This window comes from Ictalurus punctatus, chromosome 15 (genome assembly GCF_001660625.3).
Source record: "Ictalurus punctatus breed USDA103 chromosome 15, Coco_2.0, whole genome shotgun sequence".
NCBI lineage: Eukaryota > Metazoa > Chordata > Actinopteri > Siluriformes > Ictaluridae > Ictalurus > Ictalurus punctatus.
The window spans coordinates 2,117,521-2,137,061 of NC_030430.2; the positions used below are offsets into that span (position 1 = coordinate 2,117,521).

The 19,541-nt window shown below is 43.4% G+C and overlaps 1 protein-coding gene across 1 annotated transcript in view; it reads left to right on the forward strand.

The window, feature by feature from the left end:
• Positions 1–1,224: 1,224 nt before the first annotated feature.
• The window catches only part of LOC108276159 (teashirt homolog 2), a 50,182-nt gene continuing 31,865 nt past the window's right edge, over positions 1,225–19,541 (forward strand). The window contains exon 1 of the mRNA XM_017487592.3: positions 1,225–1,773. Coding sequence (XP_017343081.1) covers positions 1,734–1,773 — 40 coding nt within the window. The 5' untranslated portion in view covers positions 1,225–1,733. The remainder of the gene's footprint in view (positions 1,774–19,541) is intronic.

Below are 19,541 nucleotides of genomic sequence, written 5' to 3' on the forward strand. Positions count from 1 at the left end.
GACCTTCATCTTCACAAGGTCTTGCAGAAACTGACTGCAAATAATGAGTCTTTACTGGCCACAATTACAGTAGAGCACAGTGAAATTGTTTTCTTCGCATACCCCAGCATGTCAGGAAGTTGGGGTCAGATATGATACAGCGCCCCCTGGAGCAGAGGGTTAAGGGCCTTGCTCAAGGGCCCAACAGTGGTAGCTTGGCAGTGCTGGGGCTCGAACCCTGGACTTTCCAATCAGTAACCCAGAGCCTTAACCGCTAAGCCCCTGCAACTAAATATTAATACTGTTCGTGCAAGTAATCCCACTGGACGCACACAAGACTAGTACAGGATGAAACATCAAACACACCAAACGTTTCATTGTTTTCCCATAAGCAGCAAACTACAGGCTGCCCCAAAAATCTCCGTACATACAGGACTGTGTTCTGTGTTTGCCAGCACCACATGGGTCGCGTCCTCTTCGCTGGACGTCCACGTCTCGCTCGTCCGCAACACGTCCAGTCTTTCTGAATCAGTCAGTAAGTTTGGCGACAATCCCGTGTATCAAGTGCTTGCCATGTTTCTTCTTAAAGTTCATCGCAACCTCGCGACACCTTCCCGATCCACCACAGGAACGGTTTCGACGGGTTCGTCTTCTGTCAAAGGAGTTCTTAAAGGCTATCTTGGGGGGGAGGATACAATATAAACAAAATCTAAAAAACATTGGAAGACATTTTTTGCTTAAAAAAAAAAAAAAAAAGTGTTACTTTCGCATACACATGGAGACTTTTAGGACACCCTGTATAATATCTCTGCAACAATACACCATCGCGGTGTTTGGAAAACTAACAGACAGGCACAAAACCTCTGAAAACATCACATTTTGATTTCAGATGCACTTTTCTTGTTGACATTTTTAGAGCTGTTTTTAGCTTTTTTGCCAACACTGGACATAAGACATGATGTTAGCATAACATACTGGTTTCCCCTCATTATTATTATTATTATTATTATTATTACTACATGTCATGAGTGTGTCCAGCTTTTTTTCCTGTATCTCTGTACACCAAAAACAAACCAAAACAAAAGAACTCCTGAAAACAGGAGGGAAGTAGCACTAATATATTTTTTTTCCTGGCGTCTGTCTCTTTAATAAGCTCACACGTTATCTAGTATAACAAATGTCTAGCTGCCATCATCAAGTCCAGCCGAGGCGGGAGGGAGGAGTTTTTTTTTTTTTTTTTTAATAATGTTCAGTTTGTTCTCGGGATCGATGTTCGCGGGCATCGCCTCACCGTGTCTGAACCCAGCGCGATATTCTCTTACACACGGACGCTTTCTTTCTGTCCTCGTCACTCGGTTCGCTCACTAACCGAATCCGGCGTTTTGACAGGCGCTCGTCCTTTTGGCTTTTGAGAGGGGGAGAAAGAGAAACGGAAAGAAAAAGAAGAAAGGGGGAGTGAGTGAGAGAGAGAGAGAGAGAGAGAGAGAGAGAGAGAGGGAGAGAGAGAACGAAAGAAAAGCGGTCCGCCATAGATCCGAGAAGGCGAAAGAGACACCCCTGTCCTGACACCTGATTTGACAAGACAGCGTCTCTGATACTGGGATTGTACAGGAGGAGAGGAGTGCGGTTACAGCGTTAGAGAAGAACACTGGCTCTTCTGGTCGCTTGTTTGTTTGGTTTCTTCTTCTTTTTACGGACTATTTGAGAAACCTGAAGTCCACACCTAGACCAAATTTGAAGTACGAGTTGAGAAAATGCCGAGGAGGAAGCAGCAGGCGCCGAAGCGGGCTGCGGGTAAGGAGCAGACTGACACCTATCATTCTTCTTCTTCTTCTTCGGCTGCTCTTCTTCTCCTCCTCCTTTCCTCTTCAAACCTCCACGGCTTTCTTTTTCTTTTCTTTCTTTTTTTTTTGTTCCCCCACACCAAAACGCTTTGTTTTTCTCACGGTCCACAATCTTCATTTCAAAGTATATAGGTTCTACAGGGTGAAGTGAAGGAAAAGTATTGAAATGTGTTGAAAGAAATGTCCAAACGCGGGTTTGTTTGTTTGTTTGTTTGTTTGTTTATACTTGTTAAGCTAATGGGTGAACGGCTCGCGCGCGGGTTTGTTTATACTTGTTAAGCTAATGGGTGAACGGCGCGCGCGGCTTCTCGGCAGGTCTGAGGCGATGTGGTGGATTTTGAAGTGATTCCTGGGTCAAATCGGAAAGGTCAGCAAAACGCTTCCTTGTTTGGAAAAACAAAAAACCCTCGCTTCTGAACGTGCAGTGCGACTTCAAACAAAGTTTGAAGTTGGAGACGGGTTAGAGAAAGAGTGTGTGTGTGTGCGGGGCTTGTTTTTGTTTTTTTTTGTGTGTGGTGTGTGTTTTTTTTTTTTTTTTTTTTTTTTTTTTTTTTTTTTTTAAAGATTGATGTGCTGCTTGGCTCCAAATATCAGCTGAACTTCCGATGAACCCTTCATATCTCCAAGAGAAACGGACACACACACACCTTTAGTGTTTGAGTAAAGAGCTATGTAGGCTGATTTCTTACCTGATAAACAATACTCACATGTTATACGTAGAGGTTATTATTCATCATGTAATTATTTTGTCTTAATATAAAGCAATCCATAATTTAAAAAAAAAATAATATCGATGCTTATGCCTTTAAATACATTACTTTGTTTCATTCATTCATTCATTCGTCTCCATTAACGCTTTACAGATGTCATTTTCCTGTTTTCTTTTCCGACCAGGCACGTGATTGGCTTTGCGTGTCACGTGACCTCTACTGCTTAATTAATCCCCACTAAAAGCTCGAATGAATATCATTTTTTTTCTTCTAATTTGTACTATTATACAGGAGCTTTGCACTTAGGTATTGCATTCTCTCTCTCTCTCTCTCTCTCTCTCTCTCTCTCTCTCTCTCTCTCTCTCTCTCTCCCCCAGTATGTGTACCAGTGCTCTATACAACTTCTCAGACATATTACATAAAGAGCAGGTTGTTTCAAGGATTCTTAAAGGATCGGTGTATGTCTCTCCTTTTTCAAAGCTGTGGAAATAGGAGGTTGAAGTGTAGTCTGATTTTTGTAGCTCGTGTGCTGTTTTTGTTTTCAGGTGTCAGTCAACAGTTATGAAGCGCGAGGAAATGTATCCCGAATAAATATGCAAAAGAAGCTGATATATATCCTAACTTGTCTTTCTGCATGCTTAGAACAAAAATATTCTGCAAGGTAAGCATGCGAATGCGGAATATTCCGGAGGAGTGTTTTGCTTTGCTGTATTGCGAAGACCGAGTCATTTAGGACAGCTGTCTGTTCATTTAATAAAAAATTTAAAAAAAAAAGAAATGTTTATGTAAATATAATCAGTGTGTTTTATATCTGTTCTGAATGAAAGGTTTTTCTAAAGATGAGACAATCAAGCCATTACATTTAAAAAAAATAAAAATAAATAAAATAAAATAAAAGAGAGAGAGGCAAATATGTCAACACCCATTCATGTCGACCTCAAACACTCGGTTGTGTTTAGAACAGTTTGGGGAATTTTTAATGTGTTTATAATGGCGGTGAACACAGCTGGTACATGGTGATCCGAGACTTGCCAGCAATCTTCAACCCACCTCGTGACGCCGAGACACTCTCTCTCTCTCTCTTTCTAACCGTCCTTCATTTCCTCCCACCACACTCTCTCTCTCTCTCTCTCACATACACACACATCCCTCCCTCCTCTAAAAGCCCCCTTCCTTGAACAAAGGCGCAGCAATTATTGGGTGAACTTTTTACGAAGATTCCTAAGCGATCCTTTTACGCGCTGCGGGCCTGCTCGCCCCGTAATCTGGTAAATGTGTCAGCCCTATGGAGAAATAAGCCTTCCAGAAGAGTTTCTTCATTGTTGAGGTAATTGTCTCCTCTCTGACAGGCACATTCATCAGTGGCTTAATGGTCAATCAAAAGTTGGCAGGCAGAGTGTTTTCATTCTTTCCTATCCACTACATTAGGAATACTTAATCAAAACGTCTCCCGGTAATGACCGTGAAGAGTTCATGACTGACTGATCCGTTGTCTGTGCCGATAGAAAATTAACAGCTCGGCGCAGGAGAGATGTGGGCCCGCAGATAAACAAATTGTGCATTAATATTTCATCTTCAAGACCTGGGATGTGCTATCAGCGGCGAATATTCCGGGTCCGTGTTGTCATTTCTCTCTGCCTGGCTCCCCCCCCCCCCTGCTCTCCCCTTTTCTTTTATTCTTGAAGGCTTTTTGCAGCTGTAACTCATTTTGCTTGATGACTTTACTGGGGTTATAGAGAGTGACGACAAATTGATTACCTGGCAGAGCAAGAATGGAGCAGGGAGAGATGCAGGCTGACACTCATGTTATAATAATATGCTTAATGATGTGTGGAGGGGCGAACAAGGGGAGAAAGAGAGGGAGGTATTAAAATAAGACCAGAGAAGATGCAAGCAATGAGCTTTTTTTTTTTTTTTTTTTTCTCCCCCCTCCTTCTTTCCATTTTCAATTCTTTTGTGCGAGGCCGTAAAGATATAGCGGTACTCTGAGGGTGAGATGGCTGTTATTGTGTTATGAGTGCTATCTGCAGCTTATCGTTCCACATTGTAAAAATACAGTCACTCGGTAAAGACTAAAGAGCCCCCGCTGCTGAACTACACGATTCGCATTCGCGTGAAGGTCAGATAGATATTTAGCCCGGTCTATATATCTCCTGCATCCGCCCTCGGAGTTAAGGAATAATTCGATAATTAGGGTGTAAACTTTGCTTCAGAAATGAAAAGTAACTTGGGTGGAGTGGTTTCCATCTTTTCGCATCCAAGAGCCTTTGGTAAACTTGGTATAAATCAGGGCACTGAACAGTGCTGACGATGATAATCTCATCAAACAGGTTTCATTTCAACGTAGCAGGTTATTACATTAATGCGGCGGCGCCTGTGCATTGTTTTCCAACCTCCTCTTATCGCTTTTACAATAGCTCCTAGTTTGAACCGTTAGCCCAATTTGCTGTTAACAAGATAAATTGGAGAACAGACAAAGGCATTAAGTGTTGCTGTGCCAGTAAGTGAGTGACAGTGGCTTCTGGGAATTGGCTAACCGTGAGTCCTCCTAAGTGGTCTGTTCTGGAAACATCTGAGGATCAAGGCAGATGTTGTTTGTCTAGTCTAGGTAGAAAAGGCAGTCCAGTGCAGTCATTTGCCTAAGAGCCATTTAAGCTCAAGGGGGGGACGAGGACGAGTTCGATACTCCGGCATTGAAACATCTGCCTTATTTACCCTGGGTTAGTTTTAATTCCTTTTGTTTTGTGCTTTAGTAATTATAATTTAGGCTGCATGTCTGTTTCAGTTACTTTTCAGAAAATTAGTGTTGTTTGGATCCAATATGTTAATCTGATTTTGTTCCAATCCAAACTTGTCGTTACGTGACTGACTTGCGTGGCTGTCGGCCTCGATCAGTTACAGCCATGCGCCACACTACGCGTCCCACTAATTCCGGTTTTGTTTGTTTACGTGAACATAGTAGTTCAACCACAAAGGCTGTCATCCGGTCCTGTGGCTATGATGTCATGGTATTTCCTCTCGTCTGATGGTTTTGGAGAGGTTCGTGCAGTGTGTGGCTGAAACAGCAGATGTAAGATGGTGCTGCATGCAGGTGAGGCGGGGGGGAGAACAGTCGTGTGCCCTGGAGGCGCCGTTCTCTCCACTCCACTCTTGCATGATTGGTCCCGAGGCGGGCATAGTGCTGCCTCGCACCCGTGCCACCTTGCCTTCCCTCAGAGACCTGCACCAGTTTCCAGGCAAATGACATGATTTGATACGCCGGCGGGGGCAATTGGGCCAGCTAATGTTTCCGCACGATCATCCCTGGAAAAAAAAAGTAGAAAAGGCTATTTCTTGGTGAGGTTCTTCTTTTCTTTTTTTTTCTCTCCTTTTCCCCTCGTTCCTCATTAAGTGCGACAATGGTGAGGTGATGGGGAAGACTTTATTGCGGCCGGACTAAAACTCATTACTCCCACCAGACATCATGAGTATAAAAGAAATTACAAAACGACGTTTTTGTCCCCGTCTCCTCAGATAGCCGGCTTGGGAGATTGAGGTCGGAGGATCAGCAGTCAGGAAGAGATGTCGATTCCTCGAGCGAGAACGAGCCGAGGGTGAAAGGGGCCTAACAATGACACAAAACACTTTTGTGCTCCCGTTATTTGATTACTAGCAGGAATTCCGGGCGTTCCGAGTTGCACGACAGCGGTCAGAACGATCTGTACCGAACACACCTGCGCCGTGTGCAAGAGAAAAGCGTCCAGGCCCTTAACGGCTGTCCGAGGAACTCCTTTTCCCTCCTCGAACCCGCCCATCCTCAGTGAGAAAATAGAGAGGAACAAAGATTCGGCGTGAAACCGGAGACATTCGATACTGCGCTAGGCTAATAGTCTGCCCACCTCAGGAGGCCATATGGCTCTGGAGTTGTTCAAAACAATCAGTGTAGGGTCATGTTTCCACCTCCAGATGGATCTCAGATGGAGTGGCTGTATCAGGACAAGTGCCGGGGGCTAGGATCAAATTTCCCCACTTCTGTCATATTTACCTCAGTTCCGTGTGATAGAATCCTGTTCATACAAACACAAAGCTTTATCCGGTCTAAAATGTGTCGCGGTCGCGAGGGGACAAGAGGAACACGTTGTACCCATTACCTAATACCCAAGACGCTTTTCTTCCATAACATCATCTGAATGTCATTTGAACTATGAAACGAAAACTCCGCTTCTCGCTTTAGAACACAAACCGTCCCCGCCGTTTCTCCCACCAAAACAGGCTCGGTTTTCCAGACGCGCCCAGCCGTAAACAAATCGTCGTCCATCCTGGTTAATCCACGATCGAGTCGACCCCCTTATCCCCCCCCCCCCCACACACACACACACAACTCCCACGCCGTACCGGATCCCGACTTCCCTTCGACGGCCACGCGGCGCTGAGAAATAGCGTTGCTCGAAAAGATAGAAACTTCATTAATCTGAAAATGATCCACAGTGTACCTGGTTTGCTTCCAATCAAGTGCTTAATGAGTCTCAATTAAGATTTATTATGCAAATTAACCCTCGCCTGCTACTATCTATGGGTGCAGGAGCTATGACAATATTTTGCTAATGGTGCAATCTGTAACAATTAGACAGGAAAACTTTCGCAAGACTACACACTGATGAAGAAGAAGAAGAAGAAGGTGCGCAGGTAAAGCTGGTGTATTTATCATTTTATTCAGCATCCTGTTCTTTAATTAGGCTTCGCACACGTCCGCTGTTGTAATGAATTGATTTTTGGATGCATTACGGATATTTGAGTGTGTGTGTGTGTGTGTGTGTGTGTTTTTAAATTCAGTTCGATTTCAAAGTATGATACGAGAGCAAGGCCGTACGTCATGTTTAAATTGTATACTATCATTAAGTTTCAGCCCTGACTAAGAGGCACAGACGTTTAATTAAAGCGTCCGGGTTTAGAAAAAAAAAAAAAAAAAAGGGAATAAGACGCATCTCGAGTGCCCCAGCTAAATCTTTGCCCAGCAAGAGTTCTGACCACCTCGCTGGCCGCCGTCCAGACAGCTCCAACCCCCTCCAGTGCTTTTTGCGTCTTCATTTAACATGGCCGCTGATGGCTTCTCGACAGCTTTATTGCCAACATGTTTCGTGACGAGTTGCGCCACGCGATTACACCAGAACTAATTTGATGAATCAACCCCATGTTTCGGCAGTCCCGTCCGAACCTCGCCGCCTCCTACGCCGTTCGTTTTTTTTTTTTTTTTCTTTTTCCCCCCTCTTCCGCCGGAGGTCACGGAGAGCTCGGATCACCCGAGACGTTTTCACCCGTGCACGTTCGGTCATAATGACCGTACGACCTTTCGTGGCGCTTGAAAGTATTTACAAGCGTCTGATTGATCGCGCGTACATGTTTGGCGGTAGGTTTATTCGGAAAACGTTCCGTGAACATTTCTACAACACGAAGACTCGGTATAAACCGGCTAAAATGATATTTTCACTGTATTAAGCTCGGCATGTCTTCTCTGGTGTAAATCTCTATGAAATGTCAGCCTACTTGAGCCCCGATACACTCGAAATGTCAGCGTAGCTCACATTTATGTGATAAACGGGAAAAAATCAAAACACTCTTCTGTACTTTCAAGGATCGCTGAGAAAAATGTTTTGTTTCCCACATCATTATTAATATTTCACCGTAATAACCGTAGAGCTGTTTTCATACAGGACGTCTCACCTGACACCCCCCCCACACACACACACACATACAAAAGCTATAGAAGTTTTTAAATCGAGCGATAATAAACGGTCTTGGTTCGTGCGTGTCCTTGCCGGGCCGCGAGCGCTCGGCTGCATGTCGCCGCTCCATTCTTCTGCAAATAACAGCTTAATTGAAACTCATTAAAAAAAAAAGCAGTGACAGCTTAGGTGTCCTTGTAGGATATATAATAATTCACTTGTACTTACAACTTGATTAAGGGAATTCAATGAACGTATTAATGGTCTGATGGCCTGTACACTAACGGCGAATAAACGTTTAACCGTTTAACGGTGTCCGGAGCCGGATACAGAAACGTACTGTAACGCGGTACGTTATATCGCAAAGGTCACGGTTTGACTATAAAGCAGTATACCTCCAGCCGGCTCACGTCGTGATCCATCCCGGTCGAAAGGTCGCATGGATTCGAACGCACGGAATGACGTAGGAACGAACGAGTCGTACGATACAGGCTCGACGAGTTCCCGCGTTCCTCCGGTCCAGGAGCTCGCAGTTTTTGAATGAACGCATAATCGAGTACTATGTAGAGGAGCTTTGCGTCTTTCAGATTGCGTGCAGAGTTTGTTCCGCCTTCGATTCGCACGTACAGCTAAACGGTCCCATTTAGCAGCAAAGCTCACCGCGAAACTAAACTGAAATGGAGTAGAGCGAGTTATTTTCCAGCCTCGCCTGCAGACGGGGCAAGTTCCCTCCCTGGACAAAGCGACCAGCTCGTAATTCATATGAACGGAAGATAATTAGGCGAAAACGGACGCGAGAATCATCAGTCAGTCATCTGACGACGTGATTGGTAATTAATGAACGGATTTTTTTGTTGTTGTTGTTGTTCATATCAACAGTATTCATCATAAAAATCTCCCACGTTAATAGTGGCGTAAAAGGTTTAAGATTCAAGAAATGTTTCCATGCCTGGAACGTGGAATTCCCAACGAGTCGGACAAGCTGTTTCGGAGCTTTTGAGCTTTTATGCAGCAGATGAAGAGGTTCGCGCAAGAAGTGTAAAAAAAAAAAACCATTCAGTTATACGCCGTACATCTCATACCCCATGTCGCCATCAAAGAGCTAGCCAACAAACATCATCTGGTCTTCAGCAGCGACTCAGTGTGGTCTCTTCTCTCTGAGGACGCTCTACTCTCTGAGATACGCTGGTGCGTGCAGGTACTTTTCGATTAGTTCCAGAAACCTCCAGGGAACAGCGAGTTGCAGGTGTAATAATCCCAGGTATGAGAATAAACAGTCCTGTATGTAAGTTCATTACATGCAATTTGAGGGAATGCGATACGTCTTACTGAGTGGAATATCTTCACCACGCATCGGAGTGCACTTCACGTTCCTGATCCCAAGCACTCCCGGATAAGCATTTCTCCACCGCGTCAACCGGTGGGGAAATCCGATGTGTGTGTGTGGTTATTGTGTGCGTCTGTATGTAGAATGATGAGGAGGATCAGGGTGAATTCGGTACGAAACGGAAAAATCCGTCGTCGCACGGACTCTAAGAAATGTCTCTCGAGTTTTCATGTATTTGATCTGTTACCGGATTTCATCTCCATCAGACGGACCTATAAAGAAATCCGCTTGCAGCCTGTGATGGCTTCCTTTTTCTGCCCCGTCCAGGTGTTTCATACGTTCTCTCCCCCTAGCCAGTTCAGGTGTTTCCTACGTTCTCTCCCCCTAGCCAGTTCAGGTGTTTCCTACGTTCTCTCCCCCTAGCCAGTTCAGGTGTTTCACGTGTTCCAGCTCCACGCACCTGGTCCAACTAGGTGTATCAGGTCTGCTTGAGACAACACCTGTTTTGCATATCTGTGCGGTTGTGAGAGATTCTATTCAAGGCGGGTGAATCATTTTAAAACCGGAGAAATCATAAGTCACGTTTTCAGTTGAATTTCCGAAAACCGCTCGAAGCATGCGTCGTGTCGAACCCTCGCAATCGCTTTGGTTTGATTTGTTCGACGCGACTAGCCGGAAGTCTGTACATTCCGACGACGAACCCGATTTGCACTCCAGGTTGAGTCATTTCGATTGCGGCGGTACCACCGGTAGGATTAAAGTCACACCTGGCTCGTTTTAAAGTCCAATTATGTAATCGCCTCCAAAAGCACGCAGCGCCACCCGTGCGTCCGTGCTCCACGTCGCATCCAGGTCAGTGGTCCACGGTGTATCTTGTACGCAAACGCATCTGTTGCCACGTCTCGCGTGTTCACGTTCACAAACTATATGTGGACACGCACAAAAACACGGTTTTGTACAAGGTTCCTGTGTGCACAGTTGGGATGATCGATGTTGGTTATTGTTATTGTTACTCGTAGGCTATTACTTGACTCGTATACTTGCTATAATTTCTGGTGATATTGTCTTTTTTTTTATATATATATATATATATATATATATATATATATATATATATATATATATATATATTTAATTGCAAATCACAGGTTTATTATTATTATTATTAGTAGTAGTAGTAGTAGTAGTAGTAGTAGTATTATCTTATAATTCATTGAGACTAGGAAAGCCAGTTAAGCCCCAAGTTTCACTAAATGGCAGTTCTTTTAAATGTATAGTTTTATTTTTAATCAGCATTAAAAGGCCATTTTGGATATTTTAACGTAGAGATTAATATAGATGATTCTAAGCAAGTCTTTAGCTGTTTGACTTTTTCGTGTTGTTCGTGCCACAGACTATACACTTCACCAAAGCCAGCTAGCAGCGTTGCCTAATTAAGTGTATTTTTTTTCCCCCGTCTATTCACGTACAGTGTTTTTCTCAAAAATTGGAAATCCTCAACGAAATTTATTCCCGGATGACGGCCAGCAATAATGTTCCTACGCGGGGAAGAAAAAAAACCCAACCGAACAAACGTACAAATCCGATTAGATAGTTAGCTAATCAGTGTACACGTGTAAAGCGTAATTAATGTGGCGTCGTGTAATTAAGCATCAAGACAATCCAGCAACTCGAATGTCCTGGTTGGACAATTCAGAGCATTGTCTGTTTAACTGATTATCGTAATTGATTTGTTGTCTGTGTTTTTTTTTTTTTTTCTTTTTCTTTAAGTACACGGAGCCGTTAATAGTGTCATTTCTAAAGAAAGCACGGTGAAACAGTTCTACACACCCGCCCGATCAGCAGCCAGACTCGTACCCTAATCCACATCATACCTCCAAGGTGACTCGGGGTTTCAGTTTCAAATATGGATTCATATCCAGTGTTGGGTGGAACGTGTTACTGTAATTAAAGTCTTTTATTTAACTGAGTTATTTATAAGGGGTTACTCTTCATTTTTAAGTCGTTTAATGAGTTACTTATGATGTACTCTGCATTATATACTGTATAGACTTTCAGCAGTTCTGTATTAAACGATAGTGAATTTAAGGACGCATGGGGGTTAGTGGTTAGCACGTTCGCCTCACACCTCCAGGGTCGGGGGTTCGATTCCCACCGTGTGTGTGGAGTTTGCATGTTCTCCCCGTGCTGCGGGGGTTTCCTCCGGGTACTCCGGTTTCCTCCCCCAGTCCAAAGACATGCATGGTAGACTGATTGGCGTGTCTAAAGTGTCCGTAGTGTATGAATGGGTGTGTGAATGTGTGTGTGATTGTGCCCTGTGATGGATTAGCACCCTGTCCAGGGTGTACCCCACCTTGTGCCCCATGCTCCCTGGGATTGGCTCCAGGTTTCCCCGTGACCCTGAAAAGGATAAAGCGGTGTAGAAGATGGATGGATGGACAATACTGAATTTATTATCTAAAGATAAAATAATTTTTCTAATTGAACTCTGCCCCTTTAAATGAATTTGCCCGAACTTATTATTGTTTTTCAGTTCTTCACATTTGACTGGCGAGAATGAATCATCTGATCACAATATACAGTGTTATGTTATGTTACATAATACTGTATGACACAATGTGGCCAAATCATTTGTTTTTGCTCCGTCAGCAGAAATCGATCCCCAAGAAGCCACGCTCGCGGATAGCCCGTCGGCTAGCTAGCTCACGACGATTTGTACAATCCCGTTGAAGGTCAATCCCGATGAGCTTCCGGTATTTTAAAGTCGGAAGTTCTACGAACAGTGAAAGCGCGGTCATATTAAACATGAGCAGTCCTGGAGCGTCGCTCGTCCAATCGAACCGGAGGACCGGTACGAACTGTTGCATGAATGGGATTCTGTAATCGTTGACGTGTTGAAGTTGTCCGTAAAGGCAACCAGGGATCTCCAGCGTCAGTGCTTTTGTAACAGTCGGAGGTAAAACTGTAAACTGTACGTTTTCCAATAAGCGAAAAAGGCTTCAGGGTTTCTCTGTAACATAAGTCGCGTTTTCACATCTTACTAATTTCAAGACAACGACATGAGTGCTTATCTCTGCTGGAACGTAAGTGATGCTTACGGGAACTTGCTTCACGGACATTCCACAGCGCACTAAATGAATGGAAAGTGTGGCTGATGTGTCGTTCTTTAACGTAATGTAAGTGAAACACCTCGTCGAGGAATAAAGCGCTTAATACCGCCCCAGCGCTCACAGTTTTCCCATAGCCGGACACGCCGAAGCGCTTTATCGCTCTCGTACTGCGGCAGTTTGCCAATGCGAACGATTATTATGAAATATTAACATGTCGTACTTTAATTCACAACACGTTGGCGTTTTCACTTGCCTAGGAGGCTTGCTAATTGCTAAGAGTTTCTGATTCGTCCGCCGTCGTCCGTTAAGAGTAGTCGAATATTATTCATGTGCGGCGTGTTATTATCCGCTAATAAACGTTCGTGTAAGCACTTTCAGTATTCTCAATCATACAGAGCTGGATGTATATAGAAGATCGTGTTAATCGTGATCATTTTGGCTATGTTGCCAACTATATCAAGAAGCAACTAATCCCATCGCGACAGGGCTTTTTTTCTTTCTTCCCTATTAGAAAGTATTCGGTCATCTATCTTGCCGTCTTTTGTGTACAATAGACTGAATAGTATTTTGACGAATAGGCTTAACCGATATTTTTATCTGGCTAATGGGACTTTGCCACAAATTGATGGCCCTTATAATGAGTATATGACTAATATTGTAATTTAGGATGTGGGCAAACGAGGAATTATGCAGAGTAACACGGAGCTGATAAAATGAGCCCACTAAAGATCTAAAATAATGTCATTTCTCCAATTAATTGGGTTTCTGGAAACATTCTCCTGCTTAGCAAACGATTCAGTCATTTAGCAATCGGTTATAAGATTGGAAATTAGTCCAACAGATTTCCTAATAGCCGACTGAAACCGAACATGTTTCACACGATACGTGCGCCGGGCATCGTTCTAGTTTGAAAAGTCGGCAGTGTTTACTCTCGGACCTTTTCAGCTAATTCTACATCGGAGGCGCTGGGGGGATAAAAACGGTACGGGTACTTTAAAAATAAATAAAACGAAAAGTCTGTGCTATGAGAAATACAGACAGTCAGTACACAACATACATACACGATATCGGCAGCCGTCCAAACTGTAATTATCCCCATTTTGCTTAATATCCGCTTTTAAAAAGTCACTCTGTGAAACTTTTACATGGCACGAAATCAAGAACTGCTTGCGAACCAAATCAGAATCCCCCACACATCTGGCCTCATCCCTCAATATCATCATTCCTCTGACATTTCAACGAGCACGTCTCTCTTCCCCACCACCACCATTTTGTAAATTTGAAAGGGGGAATTTCCTCAAAGGAGGGATTTATGGCTCCGAGCTGGCTTCACATGATTGATAGCGCACAGTGGAGCCTTTGTACAGGATGATGCATGCCTCGATGTGGGCCAACTGTATCTGTCTGAAACAAAACACGATGCCAGGCCTTTCAGTGCACTCTCGATTTGACTCCGCCAGAGGAGGGTTCCTGTAACCTCTGCGTGGGTGTACTTTCTGGATATGAAAGGGTAAAAGTGTTGAGAAACTCACATTAACGTGTACCTCTCAAGATCTAGCCAGGAAGTAGGTAGGGATTTGGACCTCTGTTGACTCAGAGTGGTTTTCACGGGCTCAGCTATGAATCGAGTGTTTCATAAATAAAGCAGTGTTCTTGCTTTTTGTAGTAATGTAGAAGCGTATCGTTTCTGGCATTCTCCGCGGTGACGAGAGATGACCTCTCATGAGTAGCCTTACATCAACTCCAAATAACTAAATAATCAAGTCAGTGCCTTATTCAGATTCCCAGGCATCAATCTGTAGTGACAGAACATGTGGGGTGTTTGTTTGTTTGTTTGTTTGTTTGTTTGTTTGTTTGTTTGTTTGTTTGTTCCCCCCCACTACAAACACATGCACACATTTTGGATTACAAGTCTATTTTTGGAAACCCATATTCATGTTTATTCTCTCATTACGCTGGATTTCATTAAAAAAAATAAAAATAATAATAGTAATTGCAATGGATGCATTTGTTATAAATTTAGCCTAGTAATTATTTTCAATAATAATAATAATAATTATTATTATTATTATTATTATTATTATAAGATTTTTGTGTCCAAATCCTTAACATGAAGGATTATAAAATAATTTTTAAATTTCTTTTTAAGCAAAATAAGGAATCATAGTACGTGAAATGCTATAAAAAAAATTAAAAAAAACAATGTTAGTACAACAATTAATAAATAACATTAATTAAAAACCAACAGTTAGTAAAACAATCCCACCATCACCATGTTTCATTACTGCTAATTATATGCCATGGCTCAGGTTATTATCTATGTTCAACTTTTGCAACTACTATTACCCCCCCCCCCCCCCCCAATCACCACCACCACCCCCCAACAAAAAACCTGTGCCTTTTCAACTCCTCAGAGTTATCCCTGGCATCCCCTCATTTCTGCCCTCACTCTTCACGAGCGTCTCTTGACCCTTCACTCAGTTCCCTTCTCCAGCTGTTCCTCTCAGAGTTGGAATGGCCACCATGGACGACTGCTTGCCTGAGTGGAGCCATGTGTGCCTGTCCTGGGAATGCTGAAGGGCTTGCTGGGATAAGTACTCTAATACCTGCCATTACGCACCCAGAGGGAGTCATTACGGCTCGGCCGATTCGTTGCAGATCACAGACAAATGAGTGCTGCCGCTCGTCCGGTTCCGGACAACTCCCATAAGAGTGGCAATGAGATCGTGTGAGTGCCCTGAGCGTAGGCCGCTTCCTCCCAGCACCCACTGATACAAATCCTCAAAAATTTCTGTTGCGCCAAAAAACACCACCACCACTACTCCTAACAGCACGCCATTAGTGTGTTATATTTCATCTGTTTACCAACACTGCGTAATTGATGCATTATATATTTAAACACATTGGGGTTTGTTTGTTTTTATATATATATATATATATATATATATATATATATATATATATATATATATATATATATATATATATCCATGATTGTGCCCTGCGATGGATTGGCACCCTGTCCAGGGTGTACCCCACCTTGTGCCCCATGCTTCCTGGGATAGGCTCTGACCCTGAAGAAAGGTTAAGAGATATAGAAGATGGATGTGTCTGTATGTATGTATGTGTGTGTGTGTGTGTGTGTGTGTGTGTGTGTGTGTGTGTATATATATGTATGTATATATATATATATATATATATATATATATATATATAATATATGGCAACGTTATTAGGAACACCCTCACATGCAGATACAGGTCAAGCGCTTCAGGTAATGTTCACATCAAACATCCGAATGGGGAAAATTGTGATCTCCGTGCCTTGGTGCCAGAGCAGCTGGTTTAAGTCTTTCATAGACTACTGAGCTTGTGAGTCTCTAGAGTTTACACAGAATGGTGTGGGGGGGTGGAGCCTTCAGAGAGGATCGAAAGAGATGGCCAAGAGTGCTATCGTAACCCCTCTTTACAACCGTGATGAGCATGGAAAGCATCGAGGAACGCACCGTATGCTGAACACGGTGAGCTACAAAAGCAGAAAACGACATCGGGTTCCACTCCTGTCCGCCAAGAACAGGAATCCGCGAGCTACCGGGTCGCCGAAACCGGACAGTCGAAGAAAAATATCAGGGGGTGGCATATTGAAAGTGAACGCTCTGTCCTGTGGCGTTAGAAAAGAACGACGTTTCTGGGCGCAGGTCAATCTTTATACTCTGTACACCGTGAGTTATTGAAAGCAATAACTGCAGCTCAATATCGGTAGGATACAGCCTTCTGCAGCTCCATTAGGATTAACCGTAATAGTAAAGCAGGTAGAGAGCTTTATCACGGATTTCTGAAATTCATCTGCGTCAGTGAAAACTCATGCAAATATCCGCGCTTGCGTGAGGTGGCGGGGGAGGGAGAAGTGACTGAGGTGTGTTCTATTTTAGAGAGGGACTTCCTGGTGATCGCTCTGATATACAGTAACCTGCTAACAGATGGCCTGAGGATGATCTGAGCTTATTAGTGCAGTTCAGCGATGTTGTCTTTCTATCCACGCACCACCCTTGCCCAACATCTGGAGGGCGTGTCATGACACAAACGATTCAGTTGGTATTTTTTTGAGTCGGACGCTAGCAAGCACAAAATATCGAGGGAAAAAAAAATTATTATTAAAGGACAGGGCGTGCTGTGATATTAAAATACGTGTCACTCTTAAATAAATAAAAACCAAAACTCCCTTCCGGGTGGGAACGGGAGCGCTGTTCTCTGTTAACTGTTGGACTTTTCCGTGGCGGAAAAACTTAGTTACAGCGTTACGTGTGTAGTTACAAAGCACTGACACTGGAGACTCCTTCCTCATGTGATAAATATACATGTTTTTTTCTTTGTTAAATAAAACACTCTTTAAAAATGAATCTGTTAGGTGTAGATTATTGTTGAACTTCCGCCACACAGGTCCTCGTGAATTAGTGGTTACTATGGAAACCAGAACGAATGCATTTTATATATATAAAGCTGTGATTTGAATTCCAGACAGAGTTTAGACCTGAATTTATTTCTTAGTATTATTATTATTATTATTATTATTATTATTATTTAAAATCTGAGAATATTTTGTCAGTGCCATTTTTATTATATTTTTATATATTCATACATGAATTTCCATGCCATCTGTCCTATCCATACATACACGTGGGACATCCTGCCCCATGGGACTCATCGCACAAGGCGGGGGACACCGTGGACAGGGTGCCAACCCATCGCAGGGCACGACATTCACACACTACGGACAGTTTGGACATGCCAGTCAGCCTGCAACGCGTGTCTTTGGACCGGAGTACACGGAGGAAACCCCGAAGCGCGGGGAGAACATGCGAACTCCGTGCACACAGGACAGAGGCGGGATTCAAACGCCCAACTCTGGAGGTGCGACGCAAGCGTGCTAACCCCTAACCTCTTTGTAGGCGTACTGTTACTGACTGGGGATAATCTGTTTTTGCCGACATCTTTCAGCCTTCGTCCATCACTGGAAATAAACCATCATGTGACCGCATGTCCAGTTGGATGGTCTGTTCTCAGCCGTGGTTGTTACGGAGTCCCAGTTTCACGTCCCGTCATAGTGTAAGATCAGACAGTTCTCTCAGCGTTGACTTAAAAGAACTGATTGAAAAAAGCTTTTGTGTTTAATCCTGGTAAAGCAGGCTGCTTCACACCTCCTAGTCGTTAATTATTTTCCTATAACGGCACACACCTGCTGTGTTTCATTCCATAGTGAATGTAGACCGTGTGTGCGTGTTGTGTTTGACCTGACTTTGGCCCCCGTGCCCTTGTTTTGCCGGGACCCCCGAGACCCCCTGAAGCCCCGATTCATGACTCATTGCTTCCTGTCTGCTCTGCTCACGCTGATCAATCACACAGATGTGTGTGTGTCTCACCACACACATGTGGCCTCTGCAATAAAAGCACCTGCTTGATGCCCCTCCGCTGAGGTGCCTGTCACTGTGGCTGCTTTTGACTAATCTGCCTATTTTGACTCGTGCTCCGTGTACTAAGGGTTTGTGCATGCATGTGCGTGCAAGCGTTCATCCGAGTATGAATGATGGTTTTCGCAAATGCATTTGTTGTCAAAATTCAGGCACATTTAAAAGAATATATATATTTATATTTCCTTGCATTGTTAAATGTTTTGAGGCATTTTTTTTTTTGCATTTCTGCACATTGTGTGTGTGTGTGTGTGTGTGTGTGTGTGTGTGTGTGTGTGTGTGTGTGTGTGTGTGTGTGTGTGAATGTGTTTCTTGCATGCATTCATGCCAGAAAATCGATTCGTTGTTGCACATCAAGCGTCTTTTGTGCCTCTGTTCATGTTGGTCTGAATATTTGTTGCGTGTGTATCAGATTTTGGCGACGAACATCTGCACATGTCGACTGTGTGTGTGTGTGTGTGTGTGGGTGTGTGAGGTAGCAGTCACTGTCCAGACGCCTCCTTCAGGGAGCTCATCAGGCTTCGTGTTCCCTTCCCCTTGCGCCTCGGGCCATCCATATTCATTTCCTGCACTGATTTAGTCGAGATGAAGAGAGAAGGCTGGCTTTTTCTTCCCTCCCTCCTTCCTACAGCTGCCGTTTTCTTTCTGCTACCTCACATGACAACATAGTAATCGTGTCGGATTAATACGATAGTTCAGTAGACCCACGTCAAATAAGAGCAGCTTTACAGCGTTGGAGCTGTCTACTGCTACTCGGTGGCTTTAACATCAGCGGCATGTCTGAAATGTTTAACATGCACCAAGTCTGTGTAATTCAAAAGTCTTTATTGATTTTATTTGATATTTTATAATTGTTCCACCAAAATGAGACGTACCTACAGTGGCCTGTAAGCGTGAAACGCACTAACAATTTTTTTAAAAAAAATTATTTATTTTTAAACGCAACAGCGACAAATACGGAAAATGCATATCGGCAAAAAATAAATAAATAAAAAATTGCAGAAAACAAATAAACAGAAAACTCGGCAGTTAAAACCAACCCAGATCTATTTCAGAAATGCAGCAGCCAATCAGAACATGCGGCGCCGTTTCAAAACCGGAAACACGGTACGTCAGCAAATCGCGGGGGGGAAAAAACCGCAAAACAAAGACATCCGGAAACACGACAGCCAATCAGAACGTCCGAAAATGCCGCAGCAACCCCCAAAAACCTACAAAACACGGCGCCAGAAATTCAGAAATGCTACAGCAACTAATAATAACAGCTAGCAGCAAATAAATAAAATAAATTAAACAGCAAACTACACACACACACACACACAAAGAAAAAAAATCCTACAACAAATTCAGTAACACAACAGGAAACACTAAATGAGAACCAGGAAGCACAGGTCCTTATTGC